The sequence below is a fragment of the Schistocerca gregaria genome, chromosome 3 (assembly GCF_023897955.1).
Source record: "Schistocerca gregaria isolate iqSchGreg1 chromosome 3, iqSchGreg1.2, whole genome shotgun sequence".
NCBI lineage: Eukaryota > Metazoa > Arthropoda > Insecta > Orthoptera > Acrididae > Schistocerca > Schistocerca gregaria.
This window is the reverse complement of record NC_064922.1, coordinates 926,434,287-926,457,895: the sequence shown is the minus strand read 5'-3', so window position 1 is coordinate 926,457,895 and position 23,609 is coordinate 926,434,287. Positions and strand designations below refer to the sequence as shown.

Sequence of the window (23,609 nt, the reverse complement as noted above, 5' to 3'; positions counted from 1 at the left end):
ACTACCCTGGCCAGCAAGATCTCCGGATCTGTCCCCCATTGAGCATGTTTGGGACTGGATGAAGCGTCGTCTCACGCGGTCTGCACGTCCAGCACGAACGCTGGTCCAACTGAGGCTCCAGGTGGAAATGGCATGGCAAGCCGTTCCACAGGACTACATCCAGCATCTCTACGATCGTCTCCATGGGAGAATAGCAGCCTGCATTGCTGCGAAAGGTGGATATACACTGTACTAGTGCCGACATTGTGCATGGTCTGTTGCCTGTGTCTATGTGCCTGTGGTTCTGTCAGTGTGATCATGTGATGTATCTGACCCCAGGAATGTGTCAATAAAGTTTCCCCTTCCTGGGACAATGAATTCACGGTGTTCTTATTTCAATTTCCAGGAGTGTATATAAAGAAGTCTCAACCCCAGAAAGCTACAGGGCATTGACGCTTTGTGCTAGGCTTGGCAGCTGTGATTCCCAATGCAAATACATATTGCTCCTAAATAAGCGGGACTAATTGTATGGTTACACAGCGAGCAAACGATCACTAGAAGAAGCGTCACCCGTAAATATCTAGGAGTATGCATAGGATTTAGACGAAACATTTGGAGACACGATGTTACTGACATTCGCCTCCATGGAAGAGGTCACTAACGCACGCTTGTGCAGTGGCGCTCGACATGGGGTTAAGCCAGTTCGAATCCTGGTGGTGGAAAAAAGTTTGCACTGCCAGTGTTTGGCCGGCAAAAGGGGGAGAGGTGGTGGCCTAAAGTTCCGTATCACCAGACTTTGCGCCAATGTTCTGGTTTAAATACCAAACCTCTCCGCAGCCTCTCACGAAGTGGGGGCTTGTGATACTGTTGACGGTTGACGGTGATCCGTCCCTCGGTTGGAGACTTCTGAGTTTGACGACCCATATGTTGCTGCTCACGAGGAGTAGGCTATATGCATCATCATCATCATCATCATCATCATCATCATCATCGCCGTTGTCATATCATTGCACGCAATCCTCGCCACTGACTTGAATTCAAAATGGCGGGTTTCAAGATGGCGGCCATGAATGACATTCACTCCAAAAGTTGCTGCCCCATGTGAAACCTATGTTCCCGTCGTCACATTTCAATTTTCCGTTTATCTTCCAACTAATGAAGGTGTCCAAGGACTTTTGACTCGCCCTGTATTTTCTTTGTATGCACTGTAGAGTGTGTTAGTCCCAATGTAACTGATTTTCAGGCCTACATTCAGACTTGGTGTTCCAAATTATTCAGTTCCTTGTTGACGTCTTTCTGCACTAGAGGCAAAGAGGAAAATATCAGCAATACCGAAGGAATTTCAGGTGTGTTCCATTAACCACGAATTCCTTCTTCTTTTCCCAATTTTAACGATTTTTTTTAGTTATTCGAAATCTCCTTGCCTGACTCTTTTAATTTTGGATACACCACTATCCTCATGAAATAAAATGGAAGCTCTTGCATTTTTTGTATTCTTCAGTAAGCTAACACAGCTTAAGTGAGAGACGTCTCTTTCAAGGCTATTAGTAGGATTTGGTTGAACGTGAGGTAAATCATGGGTCGGGCAGAAACACATTTTCGCCGTTGTATATACTCATAGCAGAGGAGTTAGCCACTATAAATGTTTTCCAAATGCGACGATTGCTATCGTAAATGTGCATACGTCATAGTCAAAATCATATAAACTTCATGAACTAATAACATTTATAGCTTTTGACTCGTTTATAGGTACTATGTCTTGTGAAATACTAAATTCATTCATACCCTGGCCCCGTAGACCAAACGCGAAGGAATTTGTACACGTGGACAACATTTCGTGTGGTTGACACCTCTGCAGTGACAATTCACAACAACGCCGTTTCATTGTAGGACGACGTGTGCTGTCGAAGTGTGAAAAAGAAGCTGATGCCCGTGCTGAGTAACTGCGATCAGTTGAAAGGCACAATAGACAAAAAGACAGTGATCAGCGAGTGACTGAATTGATCGAAACGTACGGCAGTTAGAGGTCCGGATACGTCTGGTCTGATACTTTTAAAACGTATAGCTAGCCTCATTTTAAGACTTCTGGCAAAGGTCCCCGGTTCGAGTCCCTTTCCGGTCCTGTTTTAAACTGCCAGGAACATTCAAATCAGCGCACACTCCGCTGCGAGTGAAAATTGTTACTAGCCCCGTTCTGTCAGCTTGCATCGCTGTGGCAAGCGTAGAGTCGAACCATACTTGCTGCACGAGTGTTACGCCACGTGAGACCGGTGCTGCCGTCATAATAATCCTTCGCAAACAGGTGTTACCTGATGCGGAGGATTGTGCTCGTTACTGGTTGTGTGTTCAAACTTGCATATCATTACCAGTGGAATGGAATGTAGTCGAATTAAGTCGGGTGATGCTGCGGGTTTTAGATTAGAAAGTGAGACACTTGAAGTAGTAAAGGAGTTTTGCTATTTGGGGAGCAAACTAACTGATGATGGTCGAAGTAGAGAGGATATAAAATGTAGACCGGCAATGGCAAGGAAAGCGTTTCTGAAGGACAGAAATTTAACATCGAGTATTGATTTGTCAGGAAGTCGTTTCTGAAAGTGTTTGTATGGAAGTGAAACATGGACGATAAATAGTTTAGACAAGAAGAGAATAGAAGCTTTTGAATTGTGGTTCTACAGAAGAATGCTGAAGATTAGATGGGTAGATCACATAACTAATGAGGTATTGAATAGGATTGGGGAGGAGAGGTGTTTGTGGCACAACTTGACTAGAAGAAGGGATCGGTTGGTAGGACATGTTATGAGGCATCAAGCGATCACCAATTTAGTACTGGAGGGCAGGGTGGAGGGTAAAAATCGTAGAGGGAGACCAAGAGATGAATACACTAAGCAGATTAAGAAGGATGTAGGCTGCAGTAGGTACTGGGAGATGATGAGGCTTGCACATGATAGAGTAGCATGGAGAGCTGCATCAAACCAGTCTCAGGACTGACGACCACAACAACAACATCATTACCAGAGTGGATCTCTAGCTTATTAATATGTTTCACAACGGTAAATTCGGTAACAGCTCATTTTGGACAAGATGTATGTCAACTGTAGGTGTATATGGGTATCTCAGCTGTATTTGCTTCTGCAGAAATCTCATTACATTCCTGATTTTTTTTTTTTTTCGCTTTTGGTCCGCTGTTGTCGAAAATTATGGAGACTGTTGAGATCAGATGAAAATAAATCTGTTTGATGACCAGTTTCACAGTGCCCATACTTCAATATTTACAAGCGAATTTCGATTTCTGTTTGCTGTCGCAAAAGTAGTTTCGTTTTTTTAGTATGAGTTGGGCATCCTTTATAAATGTAATATTACGTATCTAGATATACAAACGCAAATACATAAAAAGCGCCAAATGTTCTTGACATGCCAAATATACTTTTCTTGACCCATAATTGCCAGGTTAATACAGTTTCCATTTACATTTTGTTGATGCAGTTCTCTCGTCCTTAAATTTCCGCTTTGACCTGTCCACATTCTCCCCCCCCCCCCCCCCTCCTCTCTCTCTCTCTCTCTCTCTCTCTCTCTCTCTCTCTCTCTCTCTCTCTCTCTCTCTCTCTCTCTCGCCCCGTCCCCTCCCTCACCTTCCATTACCAAACTAGTGATTCGTGGACGGCTCAGAATGAGTCCTATTAACCGACCTATCCATTTAGTTAAGCTATGACATAATTTCTTCTCCCTAGTGCGGTTCAGTACCTCGTTAGCTCTTCGATCTACCCACCTAATCGCCTGTGTTCTTTTACAGCACAGAATTTCAGAAGCTTTTGTTATCTTCTTGTCTGAACTGGCTATCTTTCGCCATTTATTTCTGTACTTTGCAACAATCCAGACACACACATTTAGAAGCGCTTTCGCAACGGTTAAATTTATATGTGACGGTAACTATCTTATTTTTTCAGAAACACTTTCTTGCTACTGTCTGCGTTTTATATTCTCTCTGCTTGGGGGCGTTCGTAAGTTATTTTGCTGCCCAAATACCAAGACTTACCTACTGGTTTGTCTTATTAACCTAATTCCCTCTTCATTGCCTGATTTAATTCGACAACATTGCACTACCGTTGAGTTTTTCAAGACACTTTCGATCAATTCAAGTTCCAAATCCTTCGGCGTCTCTAATATAATTTCAATATAACTGACAAACCTCAAGGTTTTTGTTTTTTTTTTCCCTGCACTTTAATCACCTTTCCAAATTTCACTTTTGCTGCGTTGCTTGCTTCGTGCGAAACTGAATAACATTATGGATAGGCTACAACCATGTCTCACTTTCTTCTCAACCACCGCCTCCCTTCCTTTCACGTCCAACTCTGGTTTCAGTACAACTAGTAGATAACTCCCTGTATTTTATCCCCAGAGTTTGAAAGAGTGTATTCCGGGCAACACTATCGGAATCTTGTTCTAAATCTACGAATTCTTCAAACGTTGATTTGCCTTTTTTCAGTCTATCTTCTAATAGAATTCATTGGGTCAGCATTTCCTCGCTTGTTCCTATGTCTCTCCAGATGCCAAACTGGTCTTCTCCAAAGTCGGCTCTGTTAGTTTTTACATTCGTCTGTAAATAATTCATCTCAGTATTTTGCAAGTATGACTTATTAAACAGATAGTTCGGTAATATTCACTTCTGCCAGCACCTGCCGTCTTTGAAATAGGAATTTTTATATTCTTCTAGAAGTCTCATGGTACTTTCCCAGGCTTATGTATCTTGAACACCAGGTGAACTAGTTTAGCCATTGATAGCTGTCCCAAAGATCTCAGCAGATTCTGAGAGACTTTAGTCTAATCCAGGACCTTCTTTCTGACTTACGGCTTTCTGAGCCCTATCAAATTATTCACGCAGTGTCGTATTTCCCGTATCATCTTCACTTACGTCCTCCTCTTTCTCTATTAAAGTGTCTTAAAGTTTCTTTCCTTTTGGAGCTGTATTTCGTCATCTGGCGCAGAAGAGATTACTTTCATTATCAGCATGTTAAACAAGGAGGGGCATCTCATTCCCTGAAGCAAAATTTGCACCTTAAGGCGGAAAAGTTGAGTATTGGCTCTACAGTCAAATTTTGGCAAGATAGTGAACCGAAGAACATCCCATATCTTGTAAAAGAATGACTTCCTTTGTAACTGTCCCTAAGCTATTCAGACACCACCTCGGTCGCCAGATCATGACACCATAGAGAATATAAGAGACGGACTCAATAGAATGATCAGGAATAGTATACTCAAGACGAAAGATAAACTGAACAAGAAGGGGCTATAAAGAAGGGCTATCGCACCAAGTAATAAGTTCCAGTATTGTTACTGTATTGGAAAACAGCTACAGTGTGGCCAATATAAAAAACAACTTAACATTAAGTTGTGAAATGTATTTTTTTTGGAAAATATTGTTTATTCTGTTAATAAATGAATTATTTGCTGTAATTTATTAAGAGAATATATGTTACATTTATTGAAGTGACCATATATTGATGGTAGCCACTGAACTTACTTTCAGTGATGCAAAACACACAACACAACGGTGGGAAACGTATGCTCCTTCCTACTGCCATTCAAACCTGTCATTCCCTGGGGCGTTTAAGTGTCACTCTGCGTGATAATGCTTGGCAAAGCAGTGTATGGTGATGTGGTTAATTCGTTGTCGGTGTTGTTGACTATGCAGTTACACAATAGCAAATAAGATCTGTGGCCACCGCTGTTTGGTGACAATTGACTGTAGTCTGAGTTGTAGATTGAAGACATTCGTTCTGCGATGGTGGACAAACCAGTCATTTACAAAATCTGTTCGATCGGTACAGTGACAACATTTCAGTTGGTGCGGGCTGTGCAAGGTGCGTTTTGGAGGAAACTAGACAGCAGCGCACAAGAATTGTCGGTCGTCCGAAACTGCTCTTAATACGAAAGTCTGTTAGTACATAACTAGAGCTTTGCGCGTTGAAATTTTTCCTCCTGATTCCAAATCAATTGTTAAGGAGTCTTGTTATAGCTATTCCGAGGCCGTATATTTGTTAATACGAAGTAAAATTAATGACTTACGTCCTGGTTGGTGTAATACGGCAGGGCAGTCAAAATTAATAGAGGAGTAAGTCGCATTGACGGTAAAAATGGTGTTTCAGGAGTTTACGGCAGTCTATCTTAAGAAACGTAATGACGAATTAACCTAAGCAGTGTCCTTCGTCTAAACCATTGTTGGGGTTTTTCAGCTAAATTTTCATCTAATGATTCGCGTTTGGAGATACCATGTTCTGCAGAAGCCAGAATTTATCACTCGCTGGTAGTCATATGTACATAACTAGAAAGTTCAGAATTTTGCTGCGAATCGGGATCTAGGATAAGGAAGATAAGAATCTTTGTCACGTAATAATGTTACCGTCAGTTTTTCACTTCACCTGAGTGGATCTTTCTTGGTGAATATCGAACCTCTCCGTTATAACACGATAAAGAATTTGTAACAATATGTAAGCTTTTTGGTTTTATTTCGTTTCGTTTTTGGCAGCGTTTTAAATTAACGCGTATGTGACCAACGTCGATTAGATTATTTCTGTGGAGAAAACACGCCAACATTTTAAATTCTGTAGCAAATGCGTGACTGGAAGCAAAGAACAGCTTTAAACCCAGCAAAGTGAGCACATACAAACCTTTCCACCCATGACGCCATTAAAAAACATAAAGACGAGACGCATACGGCTGATGAAATTAGATTTATTCAGTTGCACATAGCTCGACCTAAAGTGACAGTTATCAGTGTAATATTACTCGCAACTGAGGACGACACAAAAGTGAAAGCTGCTCCGTCTCTAATGACCTCGTTGTCGACGGGACGTTAAACACTAATCTCCTCCTCCTCTTCCTCCTAGTTCTGTTAAATGCGGACATTTTACAGTGGCACTGGTGCGGTATGTAGTCTCCACTGATCTCTCAGCCCGTCTATAGCCTCATTTCTGCATAGTTTGTTTAAATTTATTTACTATGTTAGCGGAACGTGTAGAGTGCAGCAAGAATGACCAGAACAGAACTTTCAAATAACCGTACGTAAAAATTAATCCTTTACCCTCTAAAGTTTTAGGGATCCTTACCACGATACAAATCGTTGAGCATTACTCCATCTGTGTGCGATGAAGTGAAAGGTTATTCGTTTCCGTTATGAAGTGCTTCGTATTGCCACAACCTGCTATAACTGCTACATTGCCCGAGACACAGAGCAGTACGTCTGGAAGGAATTGGCGACTTAAGCAGTGTAACGTCCTATGGTCCACTGCAGACGTGGGTGGAAAACAGTTAGCTACAGAGGCGGGCGCAATGGTGAGGCTACCTTCTCGGTGCGTGCGTGGACCGCATTTTTTTTTATTGCACCTGCGTCTTAGCATATATGGTGACCGTACGGCGGATCTTTACCGGAGTTTCCAGCGCTTCGTAATAATGTGGGAGGTGGTGTGTGTCGGGTGAAAGTTTGAAATTTCATGTAATCCCTAATCCTTTCGGACAATTTCAGCGTATTGTAATCACAAAGTCTTGAGTGGAACAAAGCTTGTATGAAATTAAAGTCACTTGTGGACAGATAGCATTAGTGGAAGTCTAGAGCATTTGTTGGAAATACGAGATTAGGTATATATAAAAATAAACTGGATTTTGTAGAACACCGGTACACCTTTAGGGTAGTTTTAGGCTGCAAGTAAAGTGATCAAAATATCAGTTACTTTGTATTCTGAACGTGCAACAAGCACACAAAAGAATTCCCTCTGTCAGAAATGTTACAAATTTAGAAAAAGAAGCAACAAAGAATGAATCTACTGTCTATACCAATAAAAATTAAGAGTGCTCTTATACTCAGAAAATAGCTTGCAATTATGAACAAATGGAAGGGAGTTTACAGGAGAGCAGTTTTTATGGAGAATTAACGACTTCATTTTACTGCTTTAGATGTCAGTGACTGTATTGAGAATGAAATTTTCACTCTGCAGCGGAGTGTGCACTAATTTGAAACTTCCTGGCAGAGTAAAACTGTGTGTTGGACTGAGACTCGAACTCGCGACTTTTCCCTTTAATGGACAAGTGCTCTACCGGCTGAGCTTACCCAAGCGGGACTGACGACTTGTCATCACAGCTTTACTTCCCCCAGTACCTCGGCTCCTACTTTCCAAACATCTTCCAAGCTGTGGTGAAGCTGTGACTCCGCAATATCCTTTCATCCAGGAGTGCTAGTCTTGCAGGTTTCACAGGAGAGCTTCTGTGAAGTTCGGAAGGCAGGAGACGAGGTACTGGAGGAAGTAAAATTGTAAAGCTGTGAGGGCGAGTTGTAAGTCATGATGGGGTAACTCAGTCAGTAGAGCAATTGCTCGTGATAGGCAAAGGTCCCTAGTTATAGTTTCTGTGTGGAACACAGTTTCAATCTTCCAGAAGTGCCAGGTGACTGTATTACCAGTAGGCACTACAGAAAGAATTGATATCCCTATGGATATCTTAAAAATAGTTAAGTCATACAAGAACTCAGAGAGCCAAGATATCTATGGTATGCCTTGCACAATGCTGAAGAAAATTATTCTAGAGCTTGCTCAACCATTATCTATAGCAATTAACAAATGCTTACCCTCTGGTGTCTTCTCAAAATTTCTTAAACTAGCACGGACAGTACCAATATCCAAAAAAGGTGACCCGTGTGAAGTGTCCAGTCGCAGACCATTTTCTATCATTCCTTTTCTAGCTGAAGTTATGGAGTCTGTTATGAAACTCCAGTTACAGAATTATTTTGAAGTAAATAAGCTCTTCCAGGACACACATAATGGTTTTCGCAAGGGAAAGTCAAAGTTTACGGCAGCACTGGACTTAAACAGAAAAATGAGCCAAGGATTCAAAGACAGAGAAAGTGTGGCACTGACACTGTGATCTTAGCAAGGCATTTGACTGCATTTCCCACAAGATACTGCACAATAAATTTAAGTGTTATGGTGTCGGAGGTGGTGTTCTGGAAACTTTTCAGTCTTATCTGGAAAACGGGAGACAAGTGGCATCAATTCATGGAGCAACATCACAAGAACAAAAGCTGGAATATGGAGTACCCCAAGGGTCCGTCGTAGGGCCTCTCCTGTTCCTTATTTATGTCAATGATATGGGTTATAACAACAATATGTTAGTTTGCTGATAACACCACCCTTTTTGCCAAAGGAAGAACTGCTGCAGAATCACTCCAAGAAACAGATGTACTCTTCCAAAACATAAAAGAATGGTTCGTCAAAAATAAAATGAAAATGAATAAAGAAAAAAACACAACATCTGATATTCACCCTTAACAACATTGGATGCCATGATAATATGGAGGCTGTCAAACTGTTGGTCTTCATGATAGACAGGAAACTAACAATGAATGAACACACAGTGTACATGTGCTTCAAGCTCTCCCATGTAATATACCTTCTGAGGAGGTTAAAAGGTGTATTGACTGACCAATATTTCATAACAGTGTATTATGCCCTATTCCATAGCAACATCAATTATGGCCTACTGTTATGGGGACATTGTGCAGGTTGTAAGGATTTGCTAATTCTACAGAAAAAAGCCCTCAGAATAATCACATCAAGCAAAAGACAGGAGCACTGCAGGCCCTTATTCAAGCAGTTAGGAATTATGACAGTCTTCAGCCAGTATGTGTTTTTACGTCTCATCAGCGTGAAAGAAAACCAAGGAGTCTTCAGCATGAGGCAAGATATACACAATCACAATACCCGTAACAAGAGGAGCATCGAAATACCCAGGTGTCGACTGACGGGAATACAAGACAGCTTTCCAGTGGTTGCCCTAAAGATGTTCAACTCACTGCCTCAAGAAGTGCAATCCCTGCCGCTAGGAAGATTCAGAAGGAGAGTAGCACAGGACTAGAAAGAATGCCCATTGTACTCCATTGGTGAATTCTTTAATAGTGACCAAAGTGAATGCACAAACAGATATTGTTTCTATTAAGTATAAATGTCTTAATTTTGTGAATATTTTTAAATGTATATATGTAATTAATCTTGACACAGTCTGTCCAGTCATGACTGGTAAATGACACAGATCTAGTAATAAAGATGGGTATAGGAATTCCATGAACTGTTAAAGTAATGACAACAGTTTACAAAACGCATGTCTGATGATGCTGTGATGCTAATGTCCATCCTAAGTTTTCTGATGCTACTGCTTCTCTGCTGCAGAGATACTTACTACAGACCTATTTAATTTCAGGGGAGTTTTCTCCTGGCGACGAGACAGTGGTGGACAGGGCTGTAGTCATCCCGCGTGGCGCCTCTGGGGCTCTCGCACCTGTACCTCTGCCAGTGTTCCAGCATCTGCAGTGGCTGCATCAGCTGACGAATCTCAGGTACTGTAAAAACTTCGCCATTATGTCGAAGTACTGACGTGATGAGTTAGAAGCAAATTTCTATATTTTTGTTTACATTAGGTTCTCTTTGTAATTTGTCAGTCTGTTATGTACCATTACCAAGTTAACAATATGGTAGGCACTCATTCTGCAATAAGTAAATAACAAAATAAAGTAAAAAATAAATATAAGTGTAAGCCACTGAAATTTAATATTGGCCTAGATAGTTAGAGGGAGAATTATGTATTTTCTACTTTAGGTTCTATATAATGTCTATCTTATGGCAGGGAGATACGAAGCAGTTTACGGATGTAATTGCGAGCAGCTCGGCGTTGATTCTGCATAGGAGGCCATCTAACTTGCCTGCAAAATGTCCAGACGAAGAACAGAAACACAGGCATGAGTACCAACGAATGGTGGAGGCAGCAAGGAAGAAAGGTATAATACTGTAGTAGTACTGGTTGTTTTTTCACTGCTTTCATTAATTTTCTCTTTATCAAATGTTTTAGTGTGTTTGAGTTTTTCACTTTCTCATTGTTTCCTGATGATCTGTTTGGTTGCTTTCTTCGTATCAAATGCATATTTATATTTTCTTCTTTCTTTTATGAATATGATATTTTCTGTTCATATGGCATGTTTACATCTACATTTTTTAGACATACAGCAATTCCTTGTTCCTTATTAATTCTTTCTTTGACGTGCTCCACAATATTTATTTAAAGTTAAATTTCAGTGTGTTGGCTTAAGTCATGGATGCACTGTCACAAAGAATATAAAAATCATTGCATCAGTTAAAATTTTTCAGTGCCGCACTTCTAGTAGTCCCTTCATTTTGTGTTATTGCTATGTTGGTATTCCTGCACAGTAACTATATCCTTAATATTTGCCCAAGGGTGCTTCAGTCCAGATGGCATCTTCTTCTCCCTTCTTGTCTTTTACAAGTGTACCTATTCATATTGTGATTTCTGAATATTATAATTCACTGAAGACAGTTGAACTTCAGAAGCTTTCTTGTCACTTTTTTGCTAGCCTGTATTCTTCAACAGTTTCACTATTTTTCTCCTGCCCTTTTGTGATCTCCTGCAGTGACAACATTTTCATTCCTTTTTGCCAGATTTAATTAATTCCTTAATATTTTTCCTCATACAGCCTAGTCTGCTTATTTTTATATACCCATATACTGGCATGATGGTGTTGATTCTTTTCCTCTTTGTGCCAAGTGGTTCTGCCATGTTGCTCGTAGTAACTACCTAGTGTCCCATTTTCATGTCAATAATTACATCAACGACATAACAACACCAGTACAAGTCTGCAGGCTTCTGCGGCCAGTGTCAGTTTGGATAAAATAATTTTGGGTATTGGGCTGTGGCATTCTAAACTATTAAAAGAACTAAATTGCTGATGTTTCAGTTGACTTGCTGTGGTCTGCTTCAGAGCAGTTCATCAGTGAACTGTCCTGAAAAGGACCGCTGCAAGTTGGTCAAAACATCAGCAATTTGTTTTAGCTGTTTTACATGATGTAGCCTAATACCCAAAATTATAGCACTAGCTTACAAAATAATATTTAATAATTATTACCTTGTAGTTGTCTGACCAACTGTCTTTCCTCCAATTTTATAAAAGGTAAAATTTAATTCAGAAAATTGTTAAAATTGCAAAGAAGTAGAAATGATAAGTATTTACCTCGGAAGGTATAACTTCCTGCACTGTTGGTAAATGGAATATGGCACTTAAAATTTCTGAAAGTTTCCTCCTCCAAAAACAAAGGAGGTATTGGTTGTAGGTGGTGGAATTGGTAGGGTAGGGAAGGGAAGGGTGGAGTAGAGGTGAGGGGGAGAAGTGTGACAGGTCAGTTTAGATCCAATGGAGAAAGACGTTACCTGACATTGTCCAAGTGACTGAGGACAGAGGGACTTTGTGCAAAAATTTTGGCAAAGAGAGTCAGGTTATTGTAGTAGGACCACAGGAAACGGCCTGGCTAAGGACAGTAATTGCAGCAGTAGGGATGATCTGGATGTAATAAGAGTTGCAGCAACACAAACAAATGAGTTTTGTGGAGGTCCTGCAGCACCATAACCAGGCCTGGGTTAACACTACTGTGAGCTGCTGCTGACTGTAATGAAATCCCACATGAGTGCAGTGCCTGTTGCTACAGTTCAGAATGGGAAAATACTGGAATAGGAGAGGGAAAGATAAGTTGGCTGCACTTCTTGCAGATAATTACAGTCAGTCACACTAAGGAAGATCCCTGTGGTTACTGGTGTCAGAGAAGTACCTCTTTAGATTACAATCAGAATTCAGGTGCCCTGTTTTGAAAGAAATTAGAATAACAGAAGAGTCCAAGAGAATGCTTAAGAATGTGCAGAAAAGTAAAGTTAGCTTACTTCATCACAATATTAGTGGATTGAGTGATAAGATAGAAAAGCTTCTTGTCTGTCTGGAAAATTTAGAGAGTTCTGAAGAGATTGACATCCTGTGCCTACCTGAGCACCATGTAATCATGAGGTTATATAACTTACATATAAAAGATTACACTCCAGCAGCTTACTCATGTGGAACCAGTATGGGAAAGGGGTGGTTGTTGCATATATTAAGACAGAACACATATTCAAAAATTGGCCAGGTGCGAGTAGGACTCAACCACTGAGGGTTCAGTAAAGATTTAATTATGCACACAGTCAGTTTATCCTTTCTGGGAAATGAGAAGCTCAAAGATTGTTGGATGTTGTTGACATTGATACTTACAAGGTATCGGTCTGAGGAATTAAGTCTTTTTAGGATGTTCTAATTTCAAGTTTGAACTCAGATAACAAATGACAAAAGAAATAGTTTTACTGTGTTTTGTAATTAAAATTAACAAATTTCTGATTTTTCCTTTACTTTTACTGTGAAATCTTGCTTCTTCTCAAATTTCATGATTCTGGACCAACGCGAAGTACCTTTAATGAGTGAGTTTGTCAGTACCAAAATATGTGACAAAGGGCTGTATATTTTTATTGCATTCACTTAGAAGCTTCAATTTGTTACACTAGCAAGGGACTGTGCACCTTATTAAGTGACATAATGATCAACTTGACTCATATCTGCTTGCAGAGGCAAAGGTTTTGGATTGACAGGTAGGTAGGTGGGTGGATGGTTGGGTGGGTTCTGTTTGTACCTGTTGAGGTACAGAATACCAAAACATAGTAAAAAGTAGGTTCTGAAGTGATCAGAACATTAGAAGTTTGTGCTTGTGAATTAAATCTGAAAAATTGCTCACTTTTAATGGTAACTGGGAAAATTTGAAATGTTTGAGGGATCTGGATTCCTTAGTCTGCTGTTTGTCAGACAGCAGCAAGTGGTTAGTCTGTGGTTAATAGTTCAGTGTAGATTTCCTAAAGGACTCTGATGAGAAATGCATCCTGCAATTTGATCCCAGTGGTTAACTTTCAACTACAGGTGGATAAAGACAGTAGTACCCTAGTTGATAATGTTGGTGCTAGTGAAACCCAAAGCAAGAAAACAACTGTTTTCTGAGTAACAAATGTGCTCTCTGGTTATGGTTGACACTTAGTTAGAATAAACAACATACTCTTACAGTATGGAAAACCTCAGTGGAAATCAGTTAGAATAATTAATGACTCCAGGACAAATGTTTTTAAGAATAGTTTACAAGAGATAACCTGGAATGAAATTTATAATGAACCAAATGCTAACATAAAATTTAATGCATTCCATGAGAAATTCGTATCATTATTTCAAAACATATTTCCATGCAAGTTAATCAGAAGAGACATTAAACAGCCATGTAAATTATAATGGATCACTAGAGGGATTAAAGCATCTTGTAATAGGGAAAGAGAAATTTGATACGAACCAGTAGACATCCTGCAATGGTCACACACTGCAAAAACTACTCAAAATTACTTAGACAAGTTATTAAGAAACATACACATGATGCCAGAAACCAGTAATTACAACAACAGACTACAGGCTGTATGGAATGTAGTGAAATGAGACAAGACAACCAGCCAAAAATCAAAGTAACACCACTATTGAACTGAATGGAAGGGCTAGCAAATACAGTTAATCATCATTTCTTAAGCATAGTAGAAAGGATAGGGACAAACAGTTAAAGAGAAATATCACAGCAGTATGTTGGAAAAGGAGCTCTCTTAAACATAAATCTTCTGAATGTGTCACCAGATTCTCTTCTGAAATTAAGAAAATTGTGTTATTTTCTCAAGAATAAAAGCTCTTCTGGTTTTAATGTTGTTTCCAATAGTGTACTTAAAAAGATTCATTACCATGCAATAACTCTAGTCATGTAAGGCATTTTTTAAAGAGAGGCTGAAACATGCCGTACTCTGAAACATGTTGTAGTCAAACCGCTGTTTAAGAAAGTTGATAGAGCTGTGAAGAACAGCCGATCTGTTTCACTCCCGATTTCATTTTCCAAAATTTTTGAGAAGGTGATGGGTTATAGAATAGTATCTCATCTGAGCAACAATAATATCCTCAACAAATCACAGTTCGGATTTCAGAAGAGCTCTACTGAGAATGCCATTTGCATGTTCACTCACCAAATTTTACAAGCATTAAGTAGTAACATAGTGCTAGTTAGTACTTTCTGTGACCTAAGGCATTTGACTGTGTGAATATCACTAATCTCAGAGATAAATTTAAATTTTATGAGACTGATGGTATAGCCAACCAATGGATAATGTCATATCCTACCAAAAGACTGCAGAAAGTTGTAGTTAGCAATACAACCAATGTAGTCTGGGGATCTTAGGTCCACTGTTGTTCCTCATACTTCTAATATACAAAAAGCAGAATTAGTTCTTTTTGTTAACGACCATCAGGTACTTCAGTCTGTGTCGATGAAGATAAGGTAGCAGTTTATTAGCTCCAGATCTGCATGCCGGATGAGTTCCCTCCCTTTGACCTTCTGGTTTAGGGGTCATGCCCACAGTGGAATGAACAGGGTTTGTGTGGGAGGAGAGAGATATCGCTTACCATGAAGGGGTACGGATTTCCATGGTGGGGTTAGCTACCGTCGTGTAGAGTGTCTACAATCTTGGTGTGTGCTTCCCTAACACATTTCTTGTTGGGGAGGGGCAGGCACTCTAATACCTCTTCTTCTACCATCTCGATGTCCATGGGCGTCTCTTCCACAGCCTGCATATATGTTGTTTCCAAGGGGGCCATCTATTTGCTGTCGGCGGGTGTCCCCGGCTCCATGACCACCTCCCTAGCAACCTGCTTTGCCGCATCAGCCAGAGATGGTTGTTTGTGTTTCCGCGTATACCCCCATACTGGTGGGGGTCAGCGCCACATCAGATATCACGTGAGATGCTACGTACAGGGCTACCCTCAGTTGTCACCTCGCAATGCATCTCAGGGCCTTGAGTGCGGCAATGGCATCATCGCTGGCTTTCCACAACGTTTCACGGAAAATGCCCTCTTTGTTGCGATGCTGCCCGCTTCCCCTGCTTGAGTCGGAGGGCGGAGTGTCCACCTTGTCTTCTTGGGCCACCTCTTCATGTGTGGTGACCCCTTTCTGCCACTTCCATGACTTCAGGTAGCCACAGCTGCACGAATTTAGGGTGTGCACGCCACCGCAATTGATGCATGGGCCATGGTGCCCCTTGGTTTGTCGCAGTTGCATGTATCGTGCAGTTTCCCACACTTCACACATACTACCGCGTCGGTTCAGGTCCTGGCTGTGTGTCACATCTTCTGACGCTTATACCACTGTAACTGTGCCACAGGCTTCCACTTCTTCTTCTTCTTCTTCTTCTTCTTCTTGTCACAACCGTTGCTCCCAACTGGTTCTAGCAGGAGCTCGACGGCGGCAGCAATCTTGCCTCTTCCTCTTTTCCTACGTCCTGACATTGTGATGGGCTAGTGGCGTAACTCCACTGTCAACTGTAATAAATCCAACTGTACAGCATTTTCTTTGTCATGTTTCTAAGGCACAGGAAATTTTTTATCCCTCTCCTATAAGATTTTTTGTGTCATAGAAGGTTAAGTTTCTTCTCTTCGCTCTCCTGTCTCAAAGGAAAGAGTTATTCAGCCTTCTACACATTCCCCTGATATGTAATTAGCAGATTAAAAAGTGTTTTTATCACAAATGGCACTGTAGGAGACCAGATTAGATTCAGTTTTCGTTTCATAGGCTCAATAATGAGATGATTCTTGTGGGTGTGGATCATGTCAAAAAGTATAACATTAAGAACATAGGACATTTAAATATAATACTCACTAGTCAGCAGGTTGTCACAATATGTGAATACATTACAATAAACTGGAATTGCTAATATTAACAGAATTAATACCCTGTGAGAATAAAACATAGTTACACACCTTTACTAAGTTTATCATACACAATATACCTACTAAATAAAATAGAAAGAAACTTCCACATGGGAAAAATATATTAAAAACAAAGATTCCAAGACTTACCAAGCGGGAAAGCGCCGGCAGACAGACACATGAACAAAACACACAAACACACACACAGAATTGCTAGCTTTCGCAACCGATGGTTGCTTCTTCAGGAAGGAGAGGGAAAGACGAAAGGATGTGGGTTTTAAGGGAGAGGGTAAGGAGTCATTCCAATCCCGGGAGCGGAAAGACTTCCCTTGGGGGAAAAAAAGGACAGATGTACACTCGCGTGCACACACACACACACACACACACACACACACACACACACACACACACACACACACACACATATCCATCCGCACATACACCGACACAAGCAGACTTCCCCCAAGGGAAGTCTTTCCGCTCCCGGGATTGGAATGACTCCTTACCCTCTCCCTTAAAACCCACATCCTTTCGTCTTTCCCTCTCCTTCCTGAAGAAGCAACCATCGGTTGCGAAAGCTAGCAATTCTGTGTGTGTGTTTGTGTGTTTTGTTCATGTGCCTGTCTGCCGGCGCTTTCCCGCTTGGTAAGTCTTGGAATCTTTGTTTTTAATATACAATATACCTACTCTTTGACTGTTATGGCCAAGTGCTGTCAAAATTGAAATCTAACAGACATTTTTACTTCATCTGGTCCAACAGTCTTTTAAGATATTAATCTATAGAATATAATGAATTTGCCCACTAAAAAGTTTGTTTAGACTGTGCTTTATCTGAAACTAAGTTTTTTGTGGTTGCTGGCAAGGTATTGAAAATGTATATTCCTGAGTATTGGATCCCTGTTTGGATCAAGGTAAATAATTTTAGGTCTTTGCATAGATTGTTGTTATTCCTAACATTGATACTGTGTATTGAACTATTGATTGGAAATAGAAACACATTATTTGTAACAGGTTTCATTAAGGAATAAATATACTGAGAAGCAGTGATTAGAATGTCCGGTTCCTTGAACAGGTTTCTACATTTACCCCACAAATGCATCTTATTGGATGCTTTTGCACACTTAATTCTTCTGCTTGGTTTGATGAGTTACCACAGAATATTGTTGCATATGACATAATAGAATGAAAGTAAGCAAAGTGTGTAAGTTTTTTTTTAGTATTTATATCTCCTACTTCTGACATCATTTGCTTCGTAAATACAGACTTGTTTAGGCACTTCAGCAATTCTGTGGTATGCCCTTTCCAGCAGAATTTATTATTGAGTTGTAATTCCAGATATTGAACACTGTCAACCTTGCTAGCAACCACAAAAAACTTAGTTTCAGATAAAGAACAGTTTAAACAAACTTTTTAGTGGACAACTCTTTCTGTTCTATAGATGAATATCTTAACAGAGACTGTTGGACCAGATGGTGAATTAAAATTATTTTCTATATGTTACAAAATTGAATATTGGAGAGGAAGAGGTAGCAAAAGTATAGTGTTTCATGTAAGCTAGATTAAAGCCGTTGATCATGTGATATGCAACACATCAGTCTACCAGCTTAACAGTTTGCTTTGCCACAGTCCATTTACTGGTAATCAGTCATACTCTTGTTGTTTATGCTAGCGCTGGTGAAGGTTTGATTGCAGATGACGAGGACATTTTGAACCACTGCACTTAGTATTTAAAATATACACTCCTGTCTGGAGAATCACCATCTCCACCAACATACATGTTATTATGTGATGCAAATTACTGACACACATCCTAATCCAGCTGACTCCAAATTTAGAACTCCACTCATGTTCTGTTTTATTTTGCATGATTAAAACTGTGCCAGACTGGGACTCAACCCAGAATCTTACCTTCTTATGGGCAGTGTTCTTACCAACTTAAGTAAACCAAGCACAACTCGCAACCTATTCTCACAGTTGTACTTCTGCCAGTACCTCACTCCTGCCTTACCTTCCAATCTTCAAAAGTTCTCCTGCATATACACTTTTAATTTGCTATGCGGTTTCCAAGCAGCACATTCTCTGTTGCAGAGTGTAGGATTAGATTAGATTCATTCTGACATTGCTTCTTGTGTGGAATCATCCTGAATTTTTATGCCAGCTTCATTTTCTCATTTATTAAAGTCACCCCTGAAGCCAGACCATCTTGCTTAATCTTTATGCTTAAGTCCTTGAACAATAATTTGATACATGCAATCTGCTTAAGCCAACGAAAAGACAAAAAGCCGTTTTCTTACTTGTGCTGTATAAGCCTTCTTTTTAAGTTTGCTCTTCCTTTTTCCCTCCTATATATCATCACAAAGAATGCTATGAAAAACAAAAGTTAAAGATTCAGAATGTGTAACTGGTTAAACTGTGTGTGTGTGTGTGTGTGTGTGTGTGTGTGTGTGTGTGTGTGTTAAGTTAAAGATTCAGAATGTGTAACTGGTTAAACTGTGTGTGTGTGTGTGTGTGTGTGTGTGTGTGTGTGTGTGTGTGTTTTGCTTCAACAGTAATAGGTTAAGGCTGAAAATGCATTTCATTCTTGACAAATTAATGCCACCAGTCTTAAATTGTGTCATAATATTTTAACCGAAAACTTCCAGAGCTTAAAGAGGCGAAACTTCGTAAGAAGCAGCTTGCCCAGCAGCTACGGCAGGAGGAACAGCTTGCACATGCAGCCCGCACTTGGAGTTCAGAGATTCTGCCAAAATGGGATCATATGTATGTATAATAATGTGTTTGTATTTCTCCAGTGATAAAACCTGTACTCATTTGTTTTCTGTGGACTGTTTGTCTGACCAGTTAGTGATTACATAATAAGAATAGAGAGTGATCTGAGGAGACAAATATTACAATGTACATTCATGAGCAGCTGAATTTGTTGCTGTGTGTGCTGTTGTCTAGCATATCATAGCATCAGAAATCTCTTTCTTCCTCTTCTCTTTCACATACCCCTCTAAGACAGTTTCTATAAGCCACTTCTCCTTTCTCAATGTGTATCCAGTACAATTTTTCATTTTTATTGCATTCAGTACTATTACTGAATATGAAACTCTTCTCAGTGCATCTCCATTTCTCTCTCTATCCGTCAAACTAATTCTTTCCATCATTCGCCATGTTCACATTTAAAGAACAATTTTCAGGACTTCTCTTTGATAGTGATCAAGCAGGGCAAGCAGAGGGGAGGTTTTGGGTCCCTCAACAAACTCAAACATTCTATAGTGATGACATCAATAAACTGGTCTCTCGTTGGGAGGAATGTGTTCGTCACCAGGGTGACAGTGTTGAGAAATAAATATGTAGAATAAAGATTTTGAATGTTAATGTTGTTTGTTCTATTTAAAAAAACTTTGTCACATGGAAAAATTCGGAGACATTACTTTCAGCCTACCCTCATATTTATATAAATCTTAAATGTATGTTTCAGCAGAAGACAGTTTTATGAAGGGAAAAGTAATTATGAAGGTGAAAGTAAAATAGGCAGAACATAATGGGAAAACGGTAAAGTAAAGAAATATATTTACTGAAGTTTGTTTCCCCAGCATATGGATTTATTTACATCTACACTATAGAAGGCAGATTGAATATCTCCTTACCTAATGGCTCACACTTGGACGATGTGACCTGGGCTGCCAATAACTCCACATTCAAAGGTGCTTTTGATTCATTGGTTTAATAAGTGGGATAGGCCCTCAGTCCCATCAAGCAATGTATTGTGCCTTTCATCGGTGAAAGAATCTTCTTTTCATATTGGGGAGGAACTAGTAAGTTCACCTTCATATTCTGCCCTGGCTTAGGTTTCGTGTCATTGTTCACAGGTTCACCTCTCTTTGTCCTATATTCTTGCCAGATAGCCCCTCCACCTTTTCATGTTCATGCATTTGGAGACAGGGCTGTCTGCCTCTCTCTTACTACTAGGTCTAGGGGTCTTTTGTCCAGTATCCCCAGGATCTCTTCCATCAATGTAGATGTATATGCAACTGTGAGTAACAAATCTGTGCTTGCATGTGCCTACACCGAGCGAGGTGGCGCAGTGGTTAGCACACTGGACTCGAATTCAGAAGGATGATGGTTCAATCGTGCATCTGGCCATTCTGATTTAGGTTTTCCATGATTTTCCTAAATCGTTCCAGGCAAATGCCAGGATGATTCCTTTGAAAGGGCATGGCCGAATTCCTTCCCCGTCCTTCCCTAATCCGATGAGACTGATTTCTAGCTTTCGCAACCAACGGTTGCTTCTTCAGGAAAGAGAGGAGGAGGGGAAAGACGAAAGGATGTGGGTTTTAAGGGAGAGGGTAAGGAGTCATTCCAATCCCGGGAGTGGAAAGACTTACCTTATGGGGGGAAAAAAGGATAGCTATACAATCGCGCGCACACACACACACACACACACACACACACACACACACACACACACACACACACACACACACAAGTCCATCCGCACATACACAGACACAAGCAGACATTTGTAAAGACAAAGAGTTTGGGCAGAGATGTCAGTCGAGGCAGAAGTACAGAGGCAAAGAAGTTGTTGAAAGACAGGTGAGGTATGAGCAGCGGCAACTTGAAATTAGCGGAGGTTGAGGCCTGGCGGATATCTGGAAAAGAGGATATCTATATATTGTGTGTATGTATGTGTTTGTTTGTGTGTGTATCGACTTGCCAGCAGGGATCTGAACAACTCTTTGGTAAGAGTTCCATGTTCTCTTGTGGGTGTTTATACCCAGGTACCTATATACTTCTATTCTCTTCACTCCTCATTTGTACTGTTTTTGTGTTTCATTGCTCTTGATAATTTTCATTTTGGCAACGTTTAAACTATTTTGTGTGTTGCTAGTCTCAAGTTCTCTATACACCAGTTCGTAAGTGTGTTGAGAAACTCCAATTGGTTTCATCTGATTTTGCATTTGTGTTGACTGCTACTGTTACGAGCAAATCTTTCACATAGGTTAATTGTCATAGTCTCTGGTGCTTCTTGTATCATGAATCTGGTTCAGTAAGGGCTCTGTCGGTATCCCATAATTATGGGACATTCGTTGAGCAGCCCTTATGTTAGTTGTTACTTTGTTGTTCGACACATTCCCGTTCAAATTTTATCTGTGCAGTAATCTTGGAAGGTGTTACATTCACACCTTTTAACTTGCAACCTATCTGCTTCAGCCTGTTGAACATTGTATAATTTATCACTGGAACCTCATATCATCATTGAAGATAAAATACTGTGTAATTGTGCATCAATTTACTGCATAAATGCAAAGGCACTTGCAACCATAGCATTTTGCTATTGTTTTTTACACATATCTGTGCGTTATAAAACAGTTCTTGATGGAAACTGACAGCATATATGACTGTCTTTACACCAAGGAAGGAATCATTACTCACATAAAAGTAGCATGTGAGTGGAGATTTGTTTTTGATTGTGTTTGACAGCTAACAGCCACCATAAGAAGTGTTGAGCTTCTGCAAGTCATCTTGTGTTTCACTAAAGTCTTTTGGCACTGCAACCTTCTCACAGAAAAAAAAAAAAAAACAGTCTAATGGAGGTTCTGATGATCAACTAGTATGTTACTTCATTCTTTTCCAATTTCACAGAATTTACACTTTTTTTTACCTTGTTTGAGTTACATAGTTTTCTCTCAACTTCACATTCATTGTAAAGAAGTGAAAAGTGGCCATTCCTGCCATAACAGTAGGTCCCCTGAGTCAACTATGCCCCCATGTGGTTCTAGCCACTTCAGTCTGGAACCACATGAGTGCTACGGTCGGAGGTTCGAATCCTGCCTCGGGCATGGATGTGTGTGATGTCCTTAGAACTACTTAAACCTAACTAACCTAAGTTCTAGGGAACTGATTGCCACATATGTTAAGTCCCATAGTGCTCAGAGCCAATCAACTATGCCCACTGTTGTAAATCTGGTAATAGCGGAAAATTAGAAAACTTAGTAATGTTTTTTTGATGATGATCTGGTTAGGAATAAGCAACAAAACCTAATAAGAATTATATGAGTAAAGTGAAATATAGTGTGGCATAAGCAGCATAGCTAAATTGTTGCACAGTTTTTCTAGGTCTTCAAGTGAGTGTCCCCCTCCCCCTTCCAAACACAAAAAATAATGTGGACAGAAAATTAGTGTGTTTATTCAGAACATATCACAGCCATCTGAAATTTGCAATAAATGTAACACAGTGTACAATTCCAGTATTTCTGGAAAAAATTGTATGTATTTAAAATTGTGCATGTATTGGCCCGAGCTTCTGACGATGGTGGTCATGTGTGCATGAGGTCTGCTTGCTTGGGTGTATGACTGGTGTGTGTTTACCATGTGCTGATAAAGGCTGTGGCTGAGAGATTTATGTAAGTGTCTTTTAAAGGTGCCTGTGTGCAACTTAACATGTCATCTTTATGATAAGTAGCAATCTATCTTTTCCTACATTGTTGCGTGTATTTAAAATACGTAATCCTAGATCTACAAGTGTAAGATGATAAATTATACCCACTTACACTGACACTATACATGCCCACAGTTACATGGTGTTCAGATGGACAGAGTATATCAATCTCATTCTTATTTTTGATATCATCTAAACACACTAATAGCACATCTACTTTATTTTTTTATTCCCCTGGTATTTTGATGAAGTAAGTTGTTACTGCCCTTAGCTTTACCCTTATTTACTGTACATGAAGTAGAAGTTCATCAACAGTCTTAATAACTGATTCTCATTAAGAAGACTGTGGGTGAGCTTTTAGTGTCACCTGAATATGTTAATTTCAATGAAACCAGTTGTGGGATAATAATCGTACCTGAAATACGGCTATGGATGGTCTTATTAACATTTTACAGTACTCAGCTTTGGAGGTGCGAAAGGATCAATGTTAGTGATGTACTTATGCACATTATTTCAGTATGAATG

The 23,609-nt window shown here is 40.0% G+C and overlaps 1 protein-coding gene across 3 annotated transcripts in view; it reads left to right on the top strand.

The window, feature by feature from the left end:
• LOC126355797 (TBC1 domain family member 14-like) overlaps positions 1-23,609 on the top strand; it is a 313,754-nt gene that overhangs the window by 236,937 nt on the left and 53,208 nt on the right. For all 3 annotated transcript variants that reach the window (XM_050006216.1, XM_050006218.1, XM_050006217.1), the window contains exons 2-4: positions 10,222-10,357; positions 10,645-10,795; positions 19,297-19,414. In XM_050006216.1, the coding sequence (XP_049862173.1) occupies positions 10,222-10,357; positions 10,645-10,795; positions 19,297-19,414 (405 nt within the window). The remainder of the gene's footprint in view (positions 1-10,221; positions 10,358-10,644; positions 10,796-19,296; positions 19,415-23,609) is intronic.